Source organism: Pteropus alecto, unplaced genomic scaffold, assembly GCF_000325575.1.
Source record: "Pteropus alecto unplaced genomic scaffold, ASM32557v1 scaffold44, whole genome shotgun sequence".
Taxonomy (NCBI): domain Eukaryota; kingdom Metazoa; phylum Chordata; class Mammalia; order Chiroptera; family Pteropodidae; genus Pteropus; species Pteropus alecto.
In genome coordinates, this window is record NW_006436812.1 from 4312783 (window position 1) to 4329478 (window position 16696).

General features: G+C 50.1%; 2 protein-coding genes across 5 annotated transcripts in view; one reads left to right on the forward strand and one right to left on the reverse strand.

The window, feature by feature from the left end:
• Positions 1–2805: 2805 nt before the first annotated feature.
• On the forward strand, positions 2806–6220 carry CUNH16orf90 (chromosome unknown C16orf90 homolog). The gene is made up of 3 exons (XM_025048404.1): positions 2806–2858; positions 2917–3326; positions 3695–6220. Exons 1-3 carry the CDS (start codon positions 2806–2808, stop codon positions 3904–3906), a joined length of 675 nt encoding a protein of 224 aa, XP_024904172.1. The 3' UTR covers positions 3907–6220.
• A 2204-nt stretch (positions 6221–8424) lies between these two features.
• Positions 8425–16696, reverse strand: part of NAA60 (N(alpha)-acetyltransferase 60, NatF catalytic subunit) — a 24892-nt gene continuing 16620 nt past the window's right edge. For 2 of the 4 annotated variants that reach the window (XM_006913888.3, XM_015591217.2), the window contains exons 2-6: positions 16019–16134; positions 14068–14197; positions 11950–12046; positions 10881–11115; positions 9126–9739 (exon numbers count right to left, since the gene is read on the reverse strand). In XM_006913888.3, the coding sequence (XP_006913950.1) occupies positions 9583–9739; positions 10881–11115; positions 11950–12046; positions 14068–14197; positions 16019–16128 (729 nt within the window). In that variant the 5' untranslated portion in view covers positions 16129–16134 and the 3' untranslated portion in view covers positions 9126–9582. Of the gene's footprint in view, positions 8562–9125; positions 9740–10880; positions 11116–11949; positions 12047–14067; positions 14198–16018; positions 16135–16696 lie in introns of those variants that run through there. The other 2 variants (XR_003046960.1, XM_025048348.1) reach the window with 2 other exon arrangements.

Genomic DNA, 16696 nt, shown 5'->3' on the forward strand with positions numbered 1-16696 from the left:
CATTTTATATTTCCATCAGCAGTTTAGGAGGGTTCCAGTTTTTCCACATCCTCATTAACATTTGTCATTTTGTTTAATAAATCCATCCAGTGGGTGTGAAGTAGTAGCACATTGTGGTTTAAATTTGCATTTCCCTAATGACTAATGATGTTGAGCATTTTTTCATGTCCTCGACAGTTCGTATATCTTCTCTGGAGAAAAGTTTATTCAAGTTCTCTGCCCATTTTTATATTAGGCTTTCTTTTTTTGTTGTTGAGTTGTAAGAATTCTTTATGTATTCCGGATACCACATTCATAAGATATATGACTTGCAAATTATTTTCTCCTATTCTGTAGGCTGTCTTCTACTTCTCGATAGTTCCTTGTGCAACACAAATGTTTTAAATTTTGATGAAGTCCAATATTTTTGTTGTTCTTGCTTTAGTTGTCATATCTAATAGTTAATTGCCAAATCCAAAGTCATACTTATCCCTGTTTTCTTATGAGAGTTTTACTGTTTTAGCTCTTACATTTAGGTCTTTGATGCATTTTGAGTTAATTTTTGTATATGGTGTGAGGTACGGAGTCCAACTTCATTCATTTACCTGTGGCTATCTAGTTGCCCCTGCACCATTTGTTGATGAATTTCTTTCTCCTATTTATAGTCTTGACACTCTTGTTGAAAATCAATTGACCACAGAAACATGGGTTTATTTCTGGTCCATTCTATTCCATTGGTCTAGATATCTACCTTTACGCCAGTCCCACATTATTTTGGTTACTGTAACATTGTAGAAAGTTTTGAAATCAAGAAATGTGAGTCTTCAAACTTTTTAAAGATTGTTTTTAGTTATTTGAGCTCCCTTGTAATTGCACATGCATTTTAGGACCAGCTTTCCTGTTTCTGCCTAATATGCCATTGGGATTTTGAAAGTATTTGTAAATCACTTTAGGGAGTACTGCTGTCTTAACAATATTAAGTCTTCAATCCATGAGCAGAAATATTTTTCCATTTATTGAAGTCCATTTTTTTTCAGCAATGTTTTATAGTTTTCAGTGTTGTCTTACACCTTCTTGGTGAAATTTATTCCTGTTTTATTCTTGTTCTTTGCCAGTGTATAGAAATACAATTAAATTTTTTCATATTCTAAAACTTTTTATTTGCATATTAAAAATTGTGCATTACAATTAAAATCATTTTTTAAAAATGGCACTTTGATTAAACTGCCTTTTACAGCCTGCAGGACACCTTGACCAACTTGAATTTTACTCTAAATTTCACTGTTTTACCTCCAGCTTCTTCCTTCACCAACATGCAAGTTCTTTTCCTTCTCTGCCAGCAAGATAGGCAGATGGGAGAGGCAGGTGCAACCTTCACAGTCAGTAGTTCTTGATTTGAAAAGGGGCAGCACAGTCATTTAAGCTTGATCTAATCTCTTTGCATCTTACAATGTTAAACAGCCAAAAAAAAATAAGAAGGCAATAGTTGTGGAACTTACAGTGCATATTGGCGCTGAGTTCCTCATTACGGTTCATCTGTTTGCTTCTCTGTTCAATCATTTCTTTTGAAGGCAGTGGTTTTTTCTCTTGCATTTTTGTCTTCTTCGATTTCAACTTGTTGAAATTCTCAATCTCAGCCATTTTAAGTTTGTCAGACATGGTTGCAGAGGAAATGGAGTGAGGCACATGAATGAGTGGAGTCCGATCTGCTCAATGGCTGCTGCCAAGTGCCAAAATACAATGAATTTTTGTGTAGATCTATCTTGTATCCTAAAACTTTGCTGAACTATATTAGCTCTCCTAGTTTTATTAGCTCAGTTTTGAGTGTGAATTAATTTTTCTCTATATAAGATCATGTCATCTGTGAATAGAGAGAACTGAAAGTTTAACTTTTCAAGAAAGTGTTTCGCAAAGTGGTGGCAACATTTTACATTCCTCCCAGCAGTATAAGAGAGCTCCAGTTCCTCTGTATCCTTCCTCACACTTGGTATGATCCACACAATACCCTGCCATTTACATGTGAAAAAATGGACAGGTTGGAAAGTTAAGTGACTTGTCTTGTCACCCAGAACCACCTTATCAGCATGCTTAAAGCACTGACTCAGGTTTCACCAGGTCTGTACCCCTAAGCCCTTATTTCCCACCCACAGATAAGGAAACTGAGAACTCAAGATGTTACCCCTGGATGTGACTCTCTAGCCTGCAAGAGCTGAGTCTGTTTTGTGTGGCCTATCCCAAGCCAGAGGGACCTCCCCTAGGGTTCTGCCCCCTTCCCTTGCCCTCCTCTCACCCTGCCTCTGCCTTGGGCATCATCGTCCCCCAAACCCAGGGGATTCGGGAAGGCTGGAATTCTCCCCTGTGACATCACATTGCCAGTTGCCAAGGGAGCCCTGCAGACCCACCCCCGAGGCAGGGGAGAGCAGAGCCTTGCTGCACAGGAGGCCTGGCCACTCCTCCCGCACCACACTGGCCCTCCATGGAAGCCTTGGTCTATGCATTCTCTGAGCTGCGCATAAGAGAAGGTGCCGGGCTGTGGGGAGGAGTGGCAGGAGGAGAGCTGTCCTCTGTCCTCACCTGGGCCCAAAACCAGTGGCCTCAGAGACATACATGCTTGGGAGAGGAATGGCCACTGGTCCAGGACATGTGGCTTGGGCTGTGTGATCCAGTACCCACTGTGCAATTTCTATACAGGCACCAGAATGATCTTTCTAGGATAGGAGGCAAAAAGGGGTGGCAGAAAGGGCTTGAGGTCCTGAAAGAGAATTTGGTGCCACGGCTCAGGCTTCTCAGACCTCCCTATTGGCTGAGAGAGGAAAGAGGAGTAACATGTTGGGTCAGGGGAGGCAGGAGGCAGGGGATTTAGCCCATCTGACAGACAGGTAAGCTGAGGCTCGGCAGGCCAAGGGTGGAGCCCATGACATGAGCATGTGACTGCAGTCTCCCCTCATGGTTGCTGTGGCCCACTGGCCACCACCCTCCTGCTCTCCCCTCCACAGATGGAGTGAGCTGGGCCCGAGGACTCCCCAGCCACCCTGACACGCCGCCCAATATCTACGAGGGGGGACTTGGGGTCCAGCAGCAGTGCCTCAGTGCCCAGGGAAGCAAGCCCAAGAACTTCCGGCTGCGCCACCTCCGGGGCCTGGCGCTCTACCTGCCGGGCCACATGCAGCCCGCTGGCCAGTGTGAGAGCCACTGGCTGGGCCGGCTCATGGCCAGGGGCTGCCTCTCACGGCCCGAGGGCATGGCCTGGCCTCTGGACCTGCCACAGGGGACTCTGAGCCCAGGTAACAGCCACCACTCAGCCCTTCTGGAAGCTCGACTGCCCAGGGGCAGCCTGGGAAATACAGGTGAGCACTGGTCTAAGGGAAGACCCAGAGAAGGGTTGGGTTGGAGACTCAGATGGACTCAGATGGGCCCTTCTCCACTCCCAAACTTTCTGGGTTTCTGTCCCTTGATGAGCAATCTTGGACAGCTCTTCCAATTCTGGTCTGGGCTTCGGTTTCCCCATTTGTAAAATGAGGGGTTTAGGTTTGATGAGGGTCCTTCCAACTTGAACCATGTTGCCCTCTTCCTCCTTCACCCCTTATGGATTATCTTTAAGGAGACTCACCACCCCTCCTGTTTTGAAAGATGTGAGGTTCTGGGGGGTCACAGAATAGACTGGCAGCCTCCCCTAGGTCCCGCTGAGTGACTCCTCTCTACCCTCTTTCCTCAGCTTCCAGTTCCAGCATGGATCCAGCCAAGGGTACCCCCTCCCAGCCTGGTCCCCCTGAAAGCTTGGGACTCCGGCCCAAGAGGTCCTGGGGGCCCTCAGAGGAGTCCACCTGTCCCTTGTGCAAGAGAACCCGCTCTGGGGCTCTGGAGAGGCCGCAGGGATCTGCGTGTCCAGGCTGGTTCTCACAGCTCTGGACAGAAGGGGAAAGATGACCCAGGAGGAGGAGGCAGGTCCAGAGAGGAGGGGCTCAGCCCCACCAGTAGCCCCTCTACACCGAGACGCCCGCAGCTGCCCAGTGCCAGAGCCTGGGCCAGCCTCGGGAAAACTCAAGGGGAGGGAGGAGAAGGTCCCAATGACAGAACAGAAAAAATAGAAGCCTGGGCATGCCCTTGCAGCCTGCTCCAACTCAAGTCACCCACTTGTACCTGGAAGGCCGGGCTGAGTGGAGAGTGGGGCTCTCAAGAGGCCAGGGAGCTCACAGGTCTGATCTCAGTAAAAGCCAAAGCCTGCACCTTCTGTCCCTCAGTCTGTCATCAGGCCAATTCGGTCAGAGAAATAGCCCCTTGGCACCTGAGTTTCTGAGAGCAAGTCTGTGAATCTCAAGTGGGATTCAAGCTCTCCCACCCTTAAGTCATCCGGGTGGGACTTTCTGGAAGGCTTCCTGGGTGGGCAGGGTCTCGGCAGGCCTAAATGCAGGGTGTAGTAGTCCAGGCTGAGAGGGCAGAGGACAAAAGACGGTAGGCCAGGATTGGGGATAGTGCCAGAGATGAGAGCCAAGCTCCCAATCTGGGTAGGAATGTTGGCCTGGACCCCAAGCTGCCCCCACCCAGGGCTTAGTTGAGTTCACTGCTCCATGGGGACCCCCGGCTGTCCTGTCCCTCCACCTGGGTTAGACTCCAGGCACCATAGTTTGGGCTTTTCTGTACTAGGGAGTCTGTCTTAGCCCTGTTGACATTTGGGGCCGGATCATCCTTCACATGTTATAGGATGTTAAGCTGTGTCCCCGGCCACTACCCACTAGATTCCACTAGCTCCCTCCTCCTAGTTGTGGTAACTAAGTGTCTCTAGACAGTGTCCAATGTCTCCTGGGCAGGGGGATTGGAGGGCGGGCAGAATCACTCTTGGCCTATGTCACTGGGCCTCAGCTCTGCAGGGACAGGATGGGAGGACCTGGGTTGGCTTCAGTGACCGTCACCGTATCTCTCATTTCCAGTCTTGGCACCCTGCGTCAGGTTAGGGCTGTTGCCCATCTTGGGGGGGGCTCCTGCCAGACCCATGTGATGATGTCAAGGATACCAGGACAGCTGGGTTCCTTCCAGACACAAGGGAATACTCCCTTAGCCCCCTTGCTCTTGTACCCTGGTTCCACCTCAGACATTTCATAGGTCCTGAGACAGCATTCGGTCCTCGGGCTGTTTCCAGGTGGTTATTGGTGTGGGTGTGGCCCTGGGCGGTGGGAGCCTGAGGCTGCAGAAAGGAGCAATGAGAGAGCAGGTATTTGAACACTCCAGCTGTGACGGGGGCAGGCGAGGTAGGAATGCAGCTGCTGAGCTGGTCCATCAGGCAAGCTCATGGGGTGACAGAAAGGGCAGCTGCCTTTTCCCTCCATCACAACTCTCAATCCCCCAGGAGACTGAGGCTGGGGAGACCTGAGGGATCACTGCTTAAGACAGATGTTTGGGGCTCCCCCAGCCACCAGCCAAGCACCAGGTAGAAATGAGATAATGCCAGAAGCCACAATACTCAATCCTTGGAGACAGTTACTCTTCACCCTCGTTTTTGGATGAAGGACTGAGGCTCAGAAGCAAACTGCCCCAGGGTTCAGATGTTAGAGGGCCAGGGTGTGGTGACCTCCACTGAACCACATCCTGGTATCCTGGCCCTGGGTAGTCCTCCTGCCTTGAATTGGGACTGGTTCTGGGTCTTGCCTTACCAGAAGAATGTGGAAGTGACATGGTGTCATTTCTGGCATGAAGGAGGCCTAGTAGCTTCTAGTGCATGTGTGGAGGAAGTCAGTGCCCACATAACTAGCCCTCCACACAGTGGGAAACCAACCCAGCCCAGGGAAAATCCTTGCCAAGCTCCAGGCCACCTCGAGAGTGGATCCTGCCACCCTGTTGAGCCACCCTTACTGATGCACAGAGGGTTGATAAGCCAGAGCCTGGACCTCTCCTCTGGGAGGCACAATGCTGCAGCAACATGTCAGCCCCAAAGAAAACTGGCTGAGCCATCCTCTGGTTCCTCCCTAAAACTCCTGAAGCTTTCTTGAAAAGCACTACAAAGAGGTTGAGAAGTAAAGCCACAGGTGGTCATGGCATGCTGGGGTCAGAGAGCTTAAGTGAAGGAGGGCCTGAAGAATCAAATAAGTAGGCGTTTGTGGAAATGCACACTGACCACCCTGGGGGGCCCCCTCCCCATTCCCTGAATGGCCAGTAGGTTTGGAACAGAGCCACCAGGAGTCAGCCTCAGCCCTTGGGAGATCGTCCTCAAAGCCTGATGGGCAGGGAAGGTACAGCTGCCTTCAAGGTCAGGGTAACCAGAACCCCCACCCCACCCACCCCAAGTTGATACCTGGCCACACAACTGATCAAGGGCCCCAAGGAGTCATCCCTTAACCCTGAAGCTGACCTATCAACACAGTGAAAACAGACTGAGGGTGTAACTCAGGGTGTAAGCAAGGGTGTAACTCAGAGCACAGGGACGCTACTTGGTGCTGAGAGTCCAGGCCAGCTCCCTGAACTTCACCCATGCAGTGCCGTCTGCTCCCACCTGACCCCATAGGATCCCTCAACACCCAGCTCTGCAGGAGTCTCAGGCCCTGTCCTGGCTGTCTGAGTGATGCCCTGCCCTCAAGGACCAGCACAGACATAGGCTTTGGAGGCTGTTCAAGAGCTGTGTGGCTCCTGGGTAGCTCCCAGCCCGAATCAGTTTTCCTCATGTGTCTATGGGTGATAAGCATGACACCCTGCCCCCAGAGTGCCCAGAAGCTCCAAGGAGAGATTGGTGGATCCTGAGGCAGGCCCAGCCTCAGGATCTCACAGTGGGGTGTCCTGGCCCAGGAGTCTCCCATGCTCCAGTGGCAGGGTGCACTGGCCCAGGGTTCCTGCCTGATCATTGCACTGAGTCACCTATGTATGGAGCCTTTTCTAAGCCAAGACAGTACTCCCTAGAGGACTAGGCCCTAGCTCAAGGCCTAGAGCTGGCCAAGGAGACACTTGAACAAATGGGGGCAGCTGCTGAGGGCCTTTTGAGTTTAGAAAATTAACCTAGTTTTGCTTTTCAGCTCTAGAACCTCTTCCCCAGAACTTCATTATTTGGCAGGCTAAATTACACAAAACCATCTTACACAAAACCATCAGCCCTTTTAGCTGGAAGCCATCCTCAGGACTTGAAAGCGACAGGCAGCTCCGGTGCTGCCTTCAGCCACTGCCCCAGCAATGGGCAAATCCCCAGAGTGCAAAACAGAATGTGACCAATTAAAGTCTATTTATTTGTAATGAGACAACACCACAATCCATTCAACACTGGGCTGGACACTGCCGTGAATGGGGCAGGGAGGAAGGGGCAGGGCAAGGCCTCAGCTCAATTGTGAATGTCCAAGGCAGAACCTTCTGGAAGACTCTTACCTTACCCAGAAGGGCAGAAATAAAAACCACATGATCACTGTTGATTCAGATTAGAGAACACTGAGCTAAGCCTCAGCTCGAGGCCAACATCAGCGCAGACTGGGAGTGTGAGGCGGCAAGGGAGGAGGAATGTTTTCCCACCTGGGCTCGCCTTCAACTGGAGGACTCCTTTCCCCACCACAAGGCCAGACGAACCCCCGGGGTCTCGGAGTTCTGAGGGAGGAAAGGACGCCAGTCCTCAAGGACACCCTCTGCCTGACTGTTCCCCCTTCTCCTCCCACTCAGGCTGGTGCATTGTGACAATGGCTACATGACACTGCAGTAATGCTGGGCGTGCCTCCACCATACTCTGGAGGGCAGCGCAGACAGCAAGCAGCTTTGGGGGATGGGGGTGGAGATGCCAGAAGCAAGTGGTGTCCACACACATGCTTCTTGGCACTGACACAGCTTCTGTCTCTGTCCCGAGGATGAGGGACCACAAGGCACGTAACTGCCACCAGCCCCAAAGGCCAGGTCCCACGAGATCAACACAACGCTCAGCTTCCTCCTGCTTGCATCTGGCCAGGCCTTGGAGCTGCAGCTCACGGGACTGAGGGGTTAAAGGAGAGGACCCCCAGGACCCTCAGCAGCACCTAACCCTAAGCCTGGCTCTCTGAAGCAGTTCAGCTGAATGGTGCATCCACCCCTGATGGGCAGTTCCATGCTTTCCAGGACAGACGGACCGCCAGCAGAGGAAACCTTACCGTCACCTGACTGCCCATGTCAGGGAGCTATGCCCCGGAGCTTGTGCTTGGGTAAAGGGCCTTTCCCGCTCTGCCCGCCACTCGCCAATCCCTTGTGGGAGGTGGGGGCTGCTCTCCACCCTCCAGGCTTCTGCAGGCTGATTCTGGACAAGGGTCTGGCATTCCCTTTATTTCACCCTCTCATTGTTCTGGGGTTCCTGTGTCTTTAGAGTCAAGTCTGTCCATAACACTTGGGTTCCTCCCTCCCAGAAGTTCATTCTGGCTTGGAGGAAGGAGGAGCTGGAAGAAACAGGCAGTGGAACAGTGGAGGGAAAGGGGCCAGTGAGGAGGCACAGGGAAGGAATCCCCTTCCTGCCCCCTTACTCCTGGGGCAGCAGAATAAACAAACCACAGTGAACGCTGCCACACGCCAGCCGGCCCATGGAGCTGGTGCAATCACACGAGGGCCAGGCCAGGGCATGGGGCAGAGGTTTCCAGAGCGAGAAGGGCTGGAAGAGCCTGTAGGAAAGAGGAGAGGGGAGCAGGAGTGAAAAACTGCAGAAATGCTTTGCCCCACCCTGTGTATCTGGCCTAGGAGCCCATAGCTGACCACGGGCACCCCTAAAGTAGGAGTCCTTCTCCAGGCCCAGAGTCCCTTCCAGTGACCCTAGGCTCCTCTCAGCCCCAGCACAAATCAAGGCACTGAGGGTGCCAGACCAGGTGGCCATTGAGTACACTTGTGAGCTTGGCTCAAGACACCAAATCCATTCTGGCCATGTCCATGCATAAAGTAGTGGACTCTGGAGTCCCCATGACCCTGTCCAGCTCTGATATTCTCTGAGGTCTGAGAGAGAGACTCCCCATGGCACTCATGGCGCTCATAAGTGTCCATATCTGAGCAGAGCTCTTAGTCTACAAGGTGCCCACCCCAGGGAGCTTCACTGTGAGCTGACGATGCCACTGGCATTAAAGCTGATGTCTAAACAGGATCTTTGGAAGCATGCCTGAGACAGCAGCTCCAGAAGCCCCTTGGAAGGTGGCTGAGTGGCTGGGGGTGGGAGGAGAAGGGGTTTGATCTTTTGGTAACTTTTTCATTGTTTAATCATTTGAATGCATTATTTTTTAAAAAGTAGTTCAGGAAGTGAAAAGATGAAGTTCGGGCCAGGGGCTCAAAGGTTCTCTGCTTTCCTTCAAGTTTCCAAGAGTTGGTCAGGAACTACCTCAGTCCTTGGCAGAGCAGGTGCCCGTCCAAGCCCTTCTGTTTTCACTGTTGCAGAGCCAGACCCTCCATTTCTCAGGACCGTCATCCCACTCTGTTCTGCTGCCCTTCTTCCCACTGTTTGCTCTGGCGTACCTGTCAGAGACCAGGCACGCCTGCCCCACAACACTCTGCTCCTGAGCCTGGGTAGCACCAGGCCTGCAGCTGGGACAGGCTGATGGGCCAGCTCCTCTGCAGAGGACAGCTGAGGTCAGATGGTCGGGAAGGCAGACTCCACAGGGCGCCAAGGGGTGGAACCTATTGGAGGCTGCCTGGCTGGCATCACATGGTCCGGCTGTACTCGATGCCGCCCTTGGTGGAGATGCTGGACCATGGCAGGAAGCTGCAGAGCAGGCTGTGGGCCTGGCGGTAGATTCTGTGTGGGATGGAGCAGGGGCTCAGGTTTGCTAGAGCAGAGCCCAAGTGCTGGATGTAGTCCGTAGGGCTCTGTTAAGGAAGACTCTGATTCGTTTCACCTGCCCACACACCGTTGGGCAGGCGCTGTCAGCAGAGGGCTGTAGGCAACCTGTAGGACTGCATGCAGACAGGATGCCATTCTCGTAGAAGGCCAATAGTCTGCTCAGCCTCTGCAGAGTGCTGGAAAGCCTCCTTAAATGGAGGGGCCACCAATGTGCAAAATAATAAAGGGCAGCACATAGGTATAAGAGGACCTTCCAGGTGAGGCCTCAGGTACATGGACTGACCAACAAAAATCGGTGCTGGAGGAAGGGGTCTGGCAGAACAGCAAGTGTTCCTGTTCCTCCCTCTACTCTCAATCCTTAGAGGAGCAGAGCCTTGTCTCTGTTACACACGGGTCAACAGTGCTGAACATTGAGACACCACAGAGATCCATGTTTACATGAGCTTGGAGGTCTGTGGGTTTTTGGGCCACCTTTCTCTTTCCAGTTTATTTCCTTATGAAATGGATAAGTCCCAGACTCATTCATTTAATTTCTTTACACGCACACACACACAATTTTCTGGGTCACACCCTATGACTATTAGGAAGTCTCCTGACCTCCCTACCTATCAAGGGCCAGAGAGAGTTAAAGAGGAGGGAGCGGGAAAGAGACAGGCCCCCAGGTCACATACCCCACATCCCAGTAAGGAAAGTTTAAACCTAAGTGTTCAAAATAGCAAACAACTCTTTTCATTTCACTTGTTTTCTCTCCTGACAGCACACAGGTCCCATGAAGGCAAGGGCTTTTGTCTGTTTTGTTCACTACTGCAGTCCCCACATACTAGGAATAGGAGGCTCTCAACCAATACTTATTGGATAAATGGGCAGATGGATGGACAGATCTTGGGCCAGGAGGTTTAAAACCCTCCTCATACCGGGCTGAGGTCTGGGGAACACCAAGTACCTGAACACATCTGCTTCCTTGATATCTGCAACCAAACCATCATTTCCCAATACATGCAAACCAGATATACCCATACCTCTATCAACCTGATTGGGGAAAAAACACATCCTGTGAGCTTGGCCTCGTGAATTGTCATCTGAAGGCAACCACAGCTCCAGCTGGAGCAAGGCCTTGCTAGGAAGCCATGGTCCCTCACTCCTGAGAAAAAAAGGATATAGAATGGTCCAGGGAGGGTGGCCGCCATTGATGTAGAGGACGTAGGTGAAACCATCTTTGAGGACCCCGCGGATGGAATAATAGTAGGGGAGATAGTGGTGCTGCTTAAAGTCTCTGTTTTCGTAAAAGTTTATTGCTGTGTTGTTGGTGGTGAGGACGTGCAGGTAGATGGCTTTGCAGTGGTCTTGGGCGGTGGTGGATATGTGATCCTTTAAACTCTCAAGTAAAAGTGAACCTGCGGGCAAAGAGGCGACAGTCACGCATGGCAAGCAGGTGGGGAGGAAGCATGAGGCAGATGAGGAAGTGACTTTTGAAGAGATCTCTACAGATCTCTCTGCCCCTGTATCAAAGACCAACCTCCTGTAACCACCCACTGTCAGAGTCCCTAAAATCCAACAGCCAGATGGGGCCTGTTAGCTGCAGACCATCAGGTGTCCAGGACTACAGATAGGGGCTGCAGAATTCCCTCCCAGGGACTGGACCCACAGCAGAAACTCATTAACCTTTCAGACAACAAATGTGTAAACCTGAGCCAAGGAAAACGTGGAATTGGCAGGCATGGGTTACAATGAAGACTGCCATTTGCTGGCTTTGTGACCAAGTGGGATGGGAATTTGGAGATTTACAGGTGACACAGCACCTTGGATGTGATGGGCATCTGATACATGGCAGCTAGAACTGTTTCTTCAATTATATTTTCTATTCTTAATTAAGAATACCTTGTGACCAGACATAAGCTGTGTGTGTGCTGGCAGGCACGGTAAGAGGTACCCATTCTCTAATAAGGGTGTTTGGGAGCTATTAATAATCTGATCTCGTCAGATTTGGGAACAAAGCCATAGCAGAAAGACCTGGCGATGTGTAGAAAGAGCATGGGCTGAAGGTCAGTGGGGGCGGGGGCCAGAGATCTGTTGGGAAGAGAAGTAAGGTCTGACTCAAGACAGAGAGAGGAAGGGTAGAGGAGAGACTGGGGAATATTGATGGGTGAGAATCATCAGGATGTGGGAAATGACTGGATATGGGTGGGAGGGTGTATGTACCAGAAACCATGAGCTCAGCTGCCCCTTACCTATGCCGTGCTTTCTGAACTCCTTCACTACTCCAAGACTTAGAATGTATGCAACTTGTGTGTCAACAGAGAAGTTGGAGGCTAGAATATCTCCATCCTAAAGAAAAAGTCAGAAATAAAGTCAAGTTCACAGTCAAGGTGCCCGGTCTCACTGCAGAACACATCTCATGTGCCCACTCCCCTGGTCACAACACCTATGGGGATACAGGGCAAGGGAATAGAACAGAGGGTAATGAAGAGTCACCATTACCCCATGAAAGCAAGAAGGTGTGGGCCCTTCTGCTAAAAACTGCTAAAATAAGAACACTCACAAAAAGTCACTTCTCTTTGGAATTGGTGGTAGACCAGACAAGGAAGGACAATGACACAAACAGATGAAGCTATGGTGGTGAAAAGGAAACAACTGTGCTACATGGGCACTTAGTGGTACTCAAATATGTCAGCTGACACACCAAGAGACCAAACAGCGGGATAAACACAAAGTTTGAAAGATTTAATTAAAGGATCCTCTACTGTCCTCAGGAGGTCTTGGAGTAAAGAGGGTGGAGAGTTTGGATGGCCCCTCTGCTGTCCCTGACAGGCAGAGTGACATGCCATGGCCTGCCAACCCTAGATGTTCCCAGAGATGGAGTCCTGCACTGGGAGAGTTGTGAATTTGACCACCATGATGTTCTTCTACCTCATAAAGAAAGCTACGCGGATTCTCCTCCACTGAAAGGATGCTTGGCAACTTGGCTCCTGTGTGGCTCCTGTGTGCTGGGCGTGGATCAGCTTGTCCCTGTCCCTGCTCCCCACTCTCCTGGCCTGGGCCCCAGCACTCCACACCACAGCTAAGCTGGACACAGGCAAACTTGCCAATCAGTCTCAGGGAGCCAAGCAACCTTACTGCTCTCGTTACTTGAAGCCCATGGAAGGGTCAGCAAGGTGAGGTGAGTACTTTGTTCCCTGGCAGATGTCTTCTAACAGGCCCTGCTTTCTTTCTCCAGTGCTGAATTCATTCAGCCTCTCAGCAGAGCCCGAGAAAGTGTCAGAACACAAAGGCTCCCTCTCCTGACACCCGTGGAGCAGAAGGAAAGGGTCCCCATCTCTGTCCTCAAGGGACAACCAACACATTCAAAGGAGCATGGAGATCTAGTTACCACATATGTGGACAGTCACTGGCGACAAGCAGGAAGAACTGCTTGGAGGGGACTTCAGGGAACAAGCTTTGTGGAGTGGGGTGGAGAGGTGGACAGGATGGGCAGTTTGTCCGGGATAAGAAGAAAGATCAAAAGGATACTGATGTTTGCTGAAAACATCAATATTTCTTTCTGTTTTGCTTTACCTTAGCACTGATAAATGGAAGAAAAAAGCTCAGAAGGAAGCTAGGACAGAAAAGTTACTCTTAAAAGAAACCAATTTTGCCAGAATCTAATTATAGGCAAATTAGGGGAGGCTTGAGTGGATCAGGTCTTTAAAAGGGAGAGACATCCTTTTTCCACTTTTAGAGAAATAGCCTCAGGAAAAAGGATAGAACAATATGCCAGTTGTCAGTGGCTTTTTTTCCCCTCCCTGGAGTAAGTAACCATGTGGTAAATGCTACTCAGTCTCTAAGATGACCAAAATTATTAGGCAGAATCCTGACTCAAGTCAACCATATGGAACAATGTATTTGTGTCCATGGCCTCACATTTTACATTTAGAGTGAGGCTTGCTAACACAGACTCTCAGGGGTTCTTAGACAGATAGATCTTGGAGGAGTCTATGAAGTTGAATGAAAAGAAATTATTTTTATTTTCACTAACCTCTAACTGAAACTTAGCATTTCCTTCAACAAACCACAGCAGTGTTAGCAGTTTCTGTGACACTGCAACCAATACAAATCGCAGTCCCTTACAACTCTGCGTGTTTTCAGTGAACCATTTATGTCCCTCCTGACTTCAAAAGGACAGTTGTTAGAAGCTTGTGGTTAGGACTTGCTATTTAATGCACATATGGCTGCATCACATATAAACAGAAAGAAACCAATTGGGTATAAATCTCATACACGGTCTGGCCTCTTAAAGAGAAACGGCCACAGAGCAGGCAGTGGATTCTGTCACAAAGCCCCACAGCCCCATCACCGCCGCACACGCTTACCTCCTTGTGTATCTTGGTCCTACTTTTTATTTCAGCTACTATCATTCCCACGATGGCACCCCTGTAGGTTGCAGCAAGGGAAAAGAACTTCTTGTTGGAGGTGATGTCACGATACCATGAGTCTGGGTACCTGAGGAGAACAAACTCAGGTGAACCTGCCAAAGGTCAAGTCCAACTAATGTCCTGCTTAACACAGACAATGGACCCACAAGGGACTCGAGGCTGCTCTCTCCACTGCACCAGGGTTGGTAAGGAGCCTGTCCACCACTCAGTCTCCACCACCAAAGTGTATCATTCTCAGTGAATCATCTTCTTAAGGTGGTAATCAGGTCAGAGAGGACTGGGAATTTCTGATGGGAAAATGATTTTACAAAATGTAGAGATGAAAGAGGAAAAAAACCTCCCATGATACTGTCTCTGCAAGAGCCGTGCCTAGAGAGGCAGCTGATGACCCCCGGTAGCCCGAGGGGAACAGGGAAGAGAACAATTCATGCAAAGCCCCAGGATGCAGTGATGAAAGACAGATTATTCAGCCCTGGTCAAAGAGACTTGTTGAAAGGAATGAGGTTCCTGGGGCGTTATGGGCCTATGGGTTTGTTTAACTTGGGACATAACAGGTCAGCCCAGCTGCCTTTTTTTGAGACCAAAAGCTGGAGAAGGGTGCTGGACCCTTGTGGTGACACAGTGGATAGGTGCTCTACTTGGGGGTGCTCCACAGAAGTCACTGACCACTCACCAGAAGGCTCTATTGGGCCAGAGCATCACACAAGCTCTTCAACTGGTCACACTACTATCTTCTGACCCCAAGAGTGCTCTGTTGGCCTGGTGAGGCAGCCAGGACATGAAGCTGCCAGCACACAACCCAAAGCGACTGCGTTCACTCTCAGTCTTTGGAAGCTGAGGCCTCAGGCCTTGGAAGCTGCAAGCAGAGGCAGGCCAGCAGGCCAGGGCACCTGGGGAAGCCCAGAGTCCATGGCCCAGTGTGGCTCCAGCCTGGCCCAAGTGGCCTTTGGCAGGGTCAAATCTACATATTTACTGGATTACTTTCCAGCAGTGCAACTGCTGGGCTGAAGAAGAGTTTACATTTTAACCCATGAAGCCACTGCTAGCCCATATCCTCAGAAAGCTGTGATAATTCATATTCCCATCAGAGATGTAAAGGGCACCCCTTCTCTCTCTTTCTACCTGTAGTGGGTAAAATCTAATGTTAAGACTCATGGAATATGATGTTTAGCAGGATCTTGTTTATTTTTAATTTTTAGAAGTTTATACCTATTTTTCTCATGACAAAAGCTCTATGTGCATATTACAAAAAATTAAAGGAAATACAGACAAGCAAAATCAGACGAACTTGTACATACTAATAAACTACATACCCAAACTACCAAAAACACTTTGTTAAATGGTACATATCTTCATAAGCTTTTACCTTGTGCATGCTTTTAAGTGAAAGTGAAATTGTGATACATACTATTTTCTAGTCTGCTTTTTTCATTTAATATCTAGTAAAAAAAAAACCTCATTGTCAACAAATATGTCAACGACAGATATTTACCTCGCTAAATAATACTGCATTTTTGTATTATATACAAACCCTCATGTATATAACCAATTTCTTACTCTTAAAAAGATACTTAAGCTGCTTCTCAATTCCTGAATTATAAATAGCACTGCATTGAACATCTTTGTAATTATTTTCTCAGCAAAGCCCTTTTGGTGACTCTTCAAGGAATACAGTGAAGTGGATGGGGCCCAATGGCCATCACGGAGCAGGGCATGGGATTCACCGACAGGCAAGGTGACTCAGGGCTACCACAGCACCTCCAGGCCATCCTTACCTTCACACAAGCTTGCCAGCTTCAGCACTGCAGATTAGTGTGCATTCCCCTCATTAGTTCCCCAACCACCCCCCCAATCTGCAACTGGGGGCAGTGGGTGCTGCTTAACTTACTCAATGGGGAACCAGTCACCACACAGATGTTTCACGGTGTCTATGTCATCGTGGCAGAGGAGGCGCAAACTGACCTCGCTGAGGGCGCTGGATGGCACCACCTCTGTCATTCACACCTGTAGGGAGGGAGGTGGCATCAGGAGGGTGGCCAAACCACCTCACCAGCCCAGTGAACCCACCACACCCCATTCACTTCCCCCTTCTCCCCTGAACCTGTGAGGCAGGAAAGACAGGAAGACTAATGCCATCCCCCAGGGATGGCAGTCCCTTTAGTAACTGCATGTTGCATTTCTATCCCTCACAATAATCCCTTGCACCAGGTGTCGCAGTTGCCCCCGTTTTGCAGACAAGGAAAACAAAGCTCAGGAAAGGCTGACAAGATGAGGACCCAGGTTCCCCTTGCTGCTCATGGGGGATGCCAAGCCCCAGAGGTCGGCCCGTCTCTGGTCAGTTTTCTCTCTCCTTCCTCTTGGCCCCTCTGAGCTACCTCCTGAGTGCCACTCCCTTCCGGCCAGTCTCTTATTTCCCTCATGTCACCGTTTCTCCACAACATAATGCACATGGCCCCGCCAGCCTGACTTCTCCTGACCTAGGCCAGTGGCTGCCAATGGCAGATGTGGCTCAGCAGCCCAGGCCTTGATCTCCTTCAGAACAGCTGGGGCAGGGGCCAATGACCTG

Bases quoted from the DNA above. Each gene is read 5' to 3' on its own strand.
- CUNH16orf90 (XM_025048404.1), top strand. From the start codon at position 2,806: ATGTTGGGTCAGGGGAGGCAGGAGGCAGGGGATTTAGCCCATCTGACA. The intron at 2,859-2,916 runs GTAAGCTGAGGC...ATGTGACTGCAG, and splicing joins TTAGCCCATCTGACAGACAG to TCTCCCCTCATGGTTGCTGT. The intron at 3,327-3,694 runs GTGAGCACTGGT...CTCTTTCCTCAG, and splicing joins GGGCAGCCTGGGAAATACAG to CTTCCAGTTCCAGCATGGAT.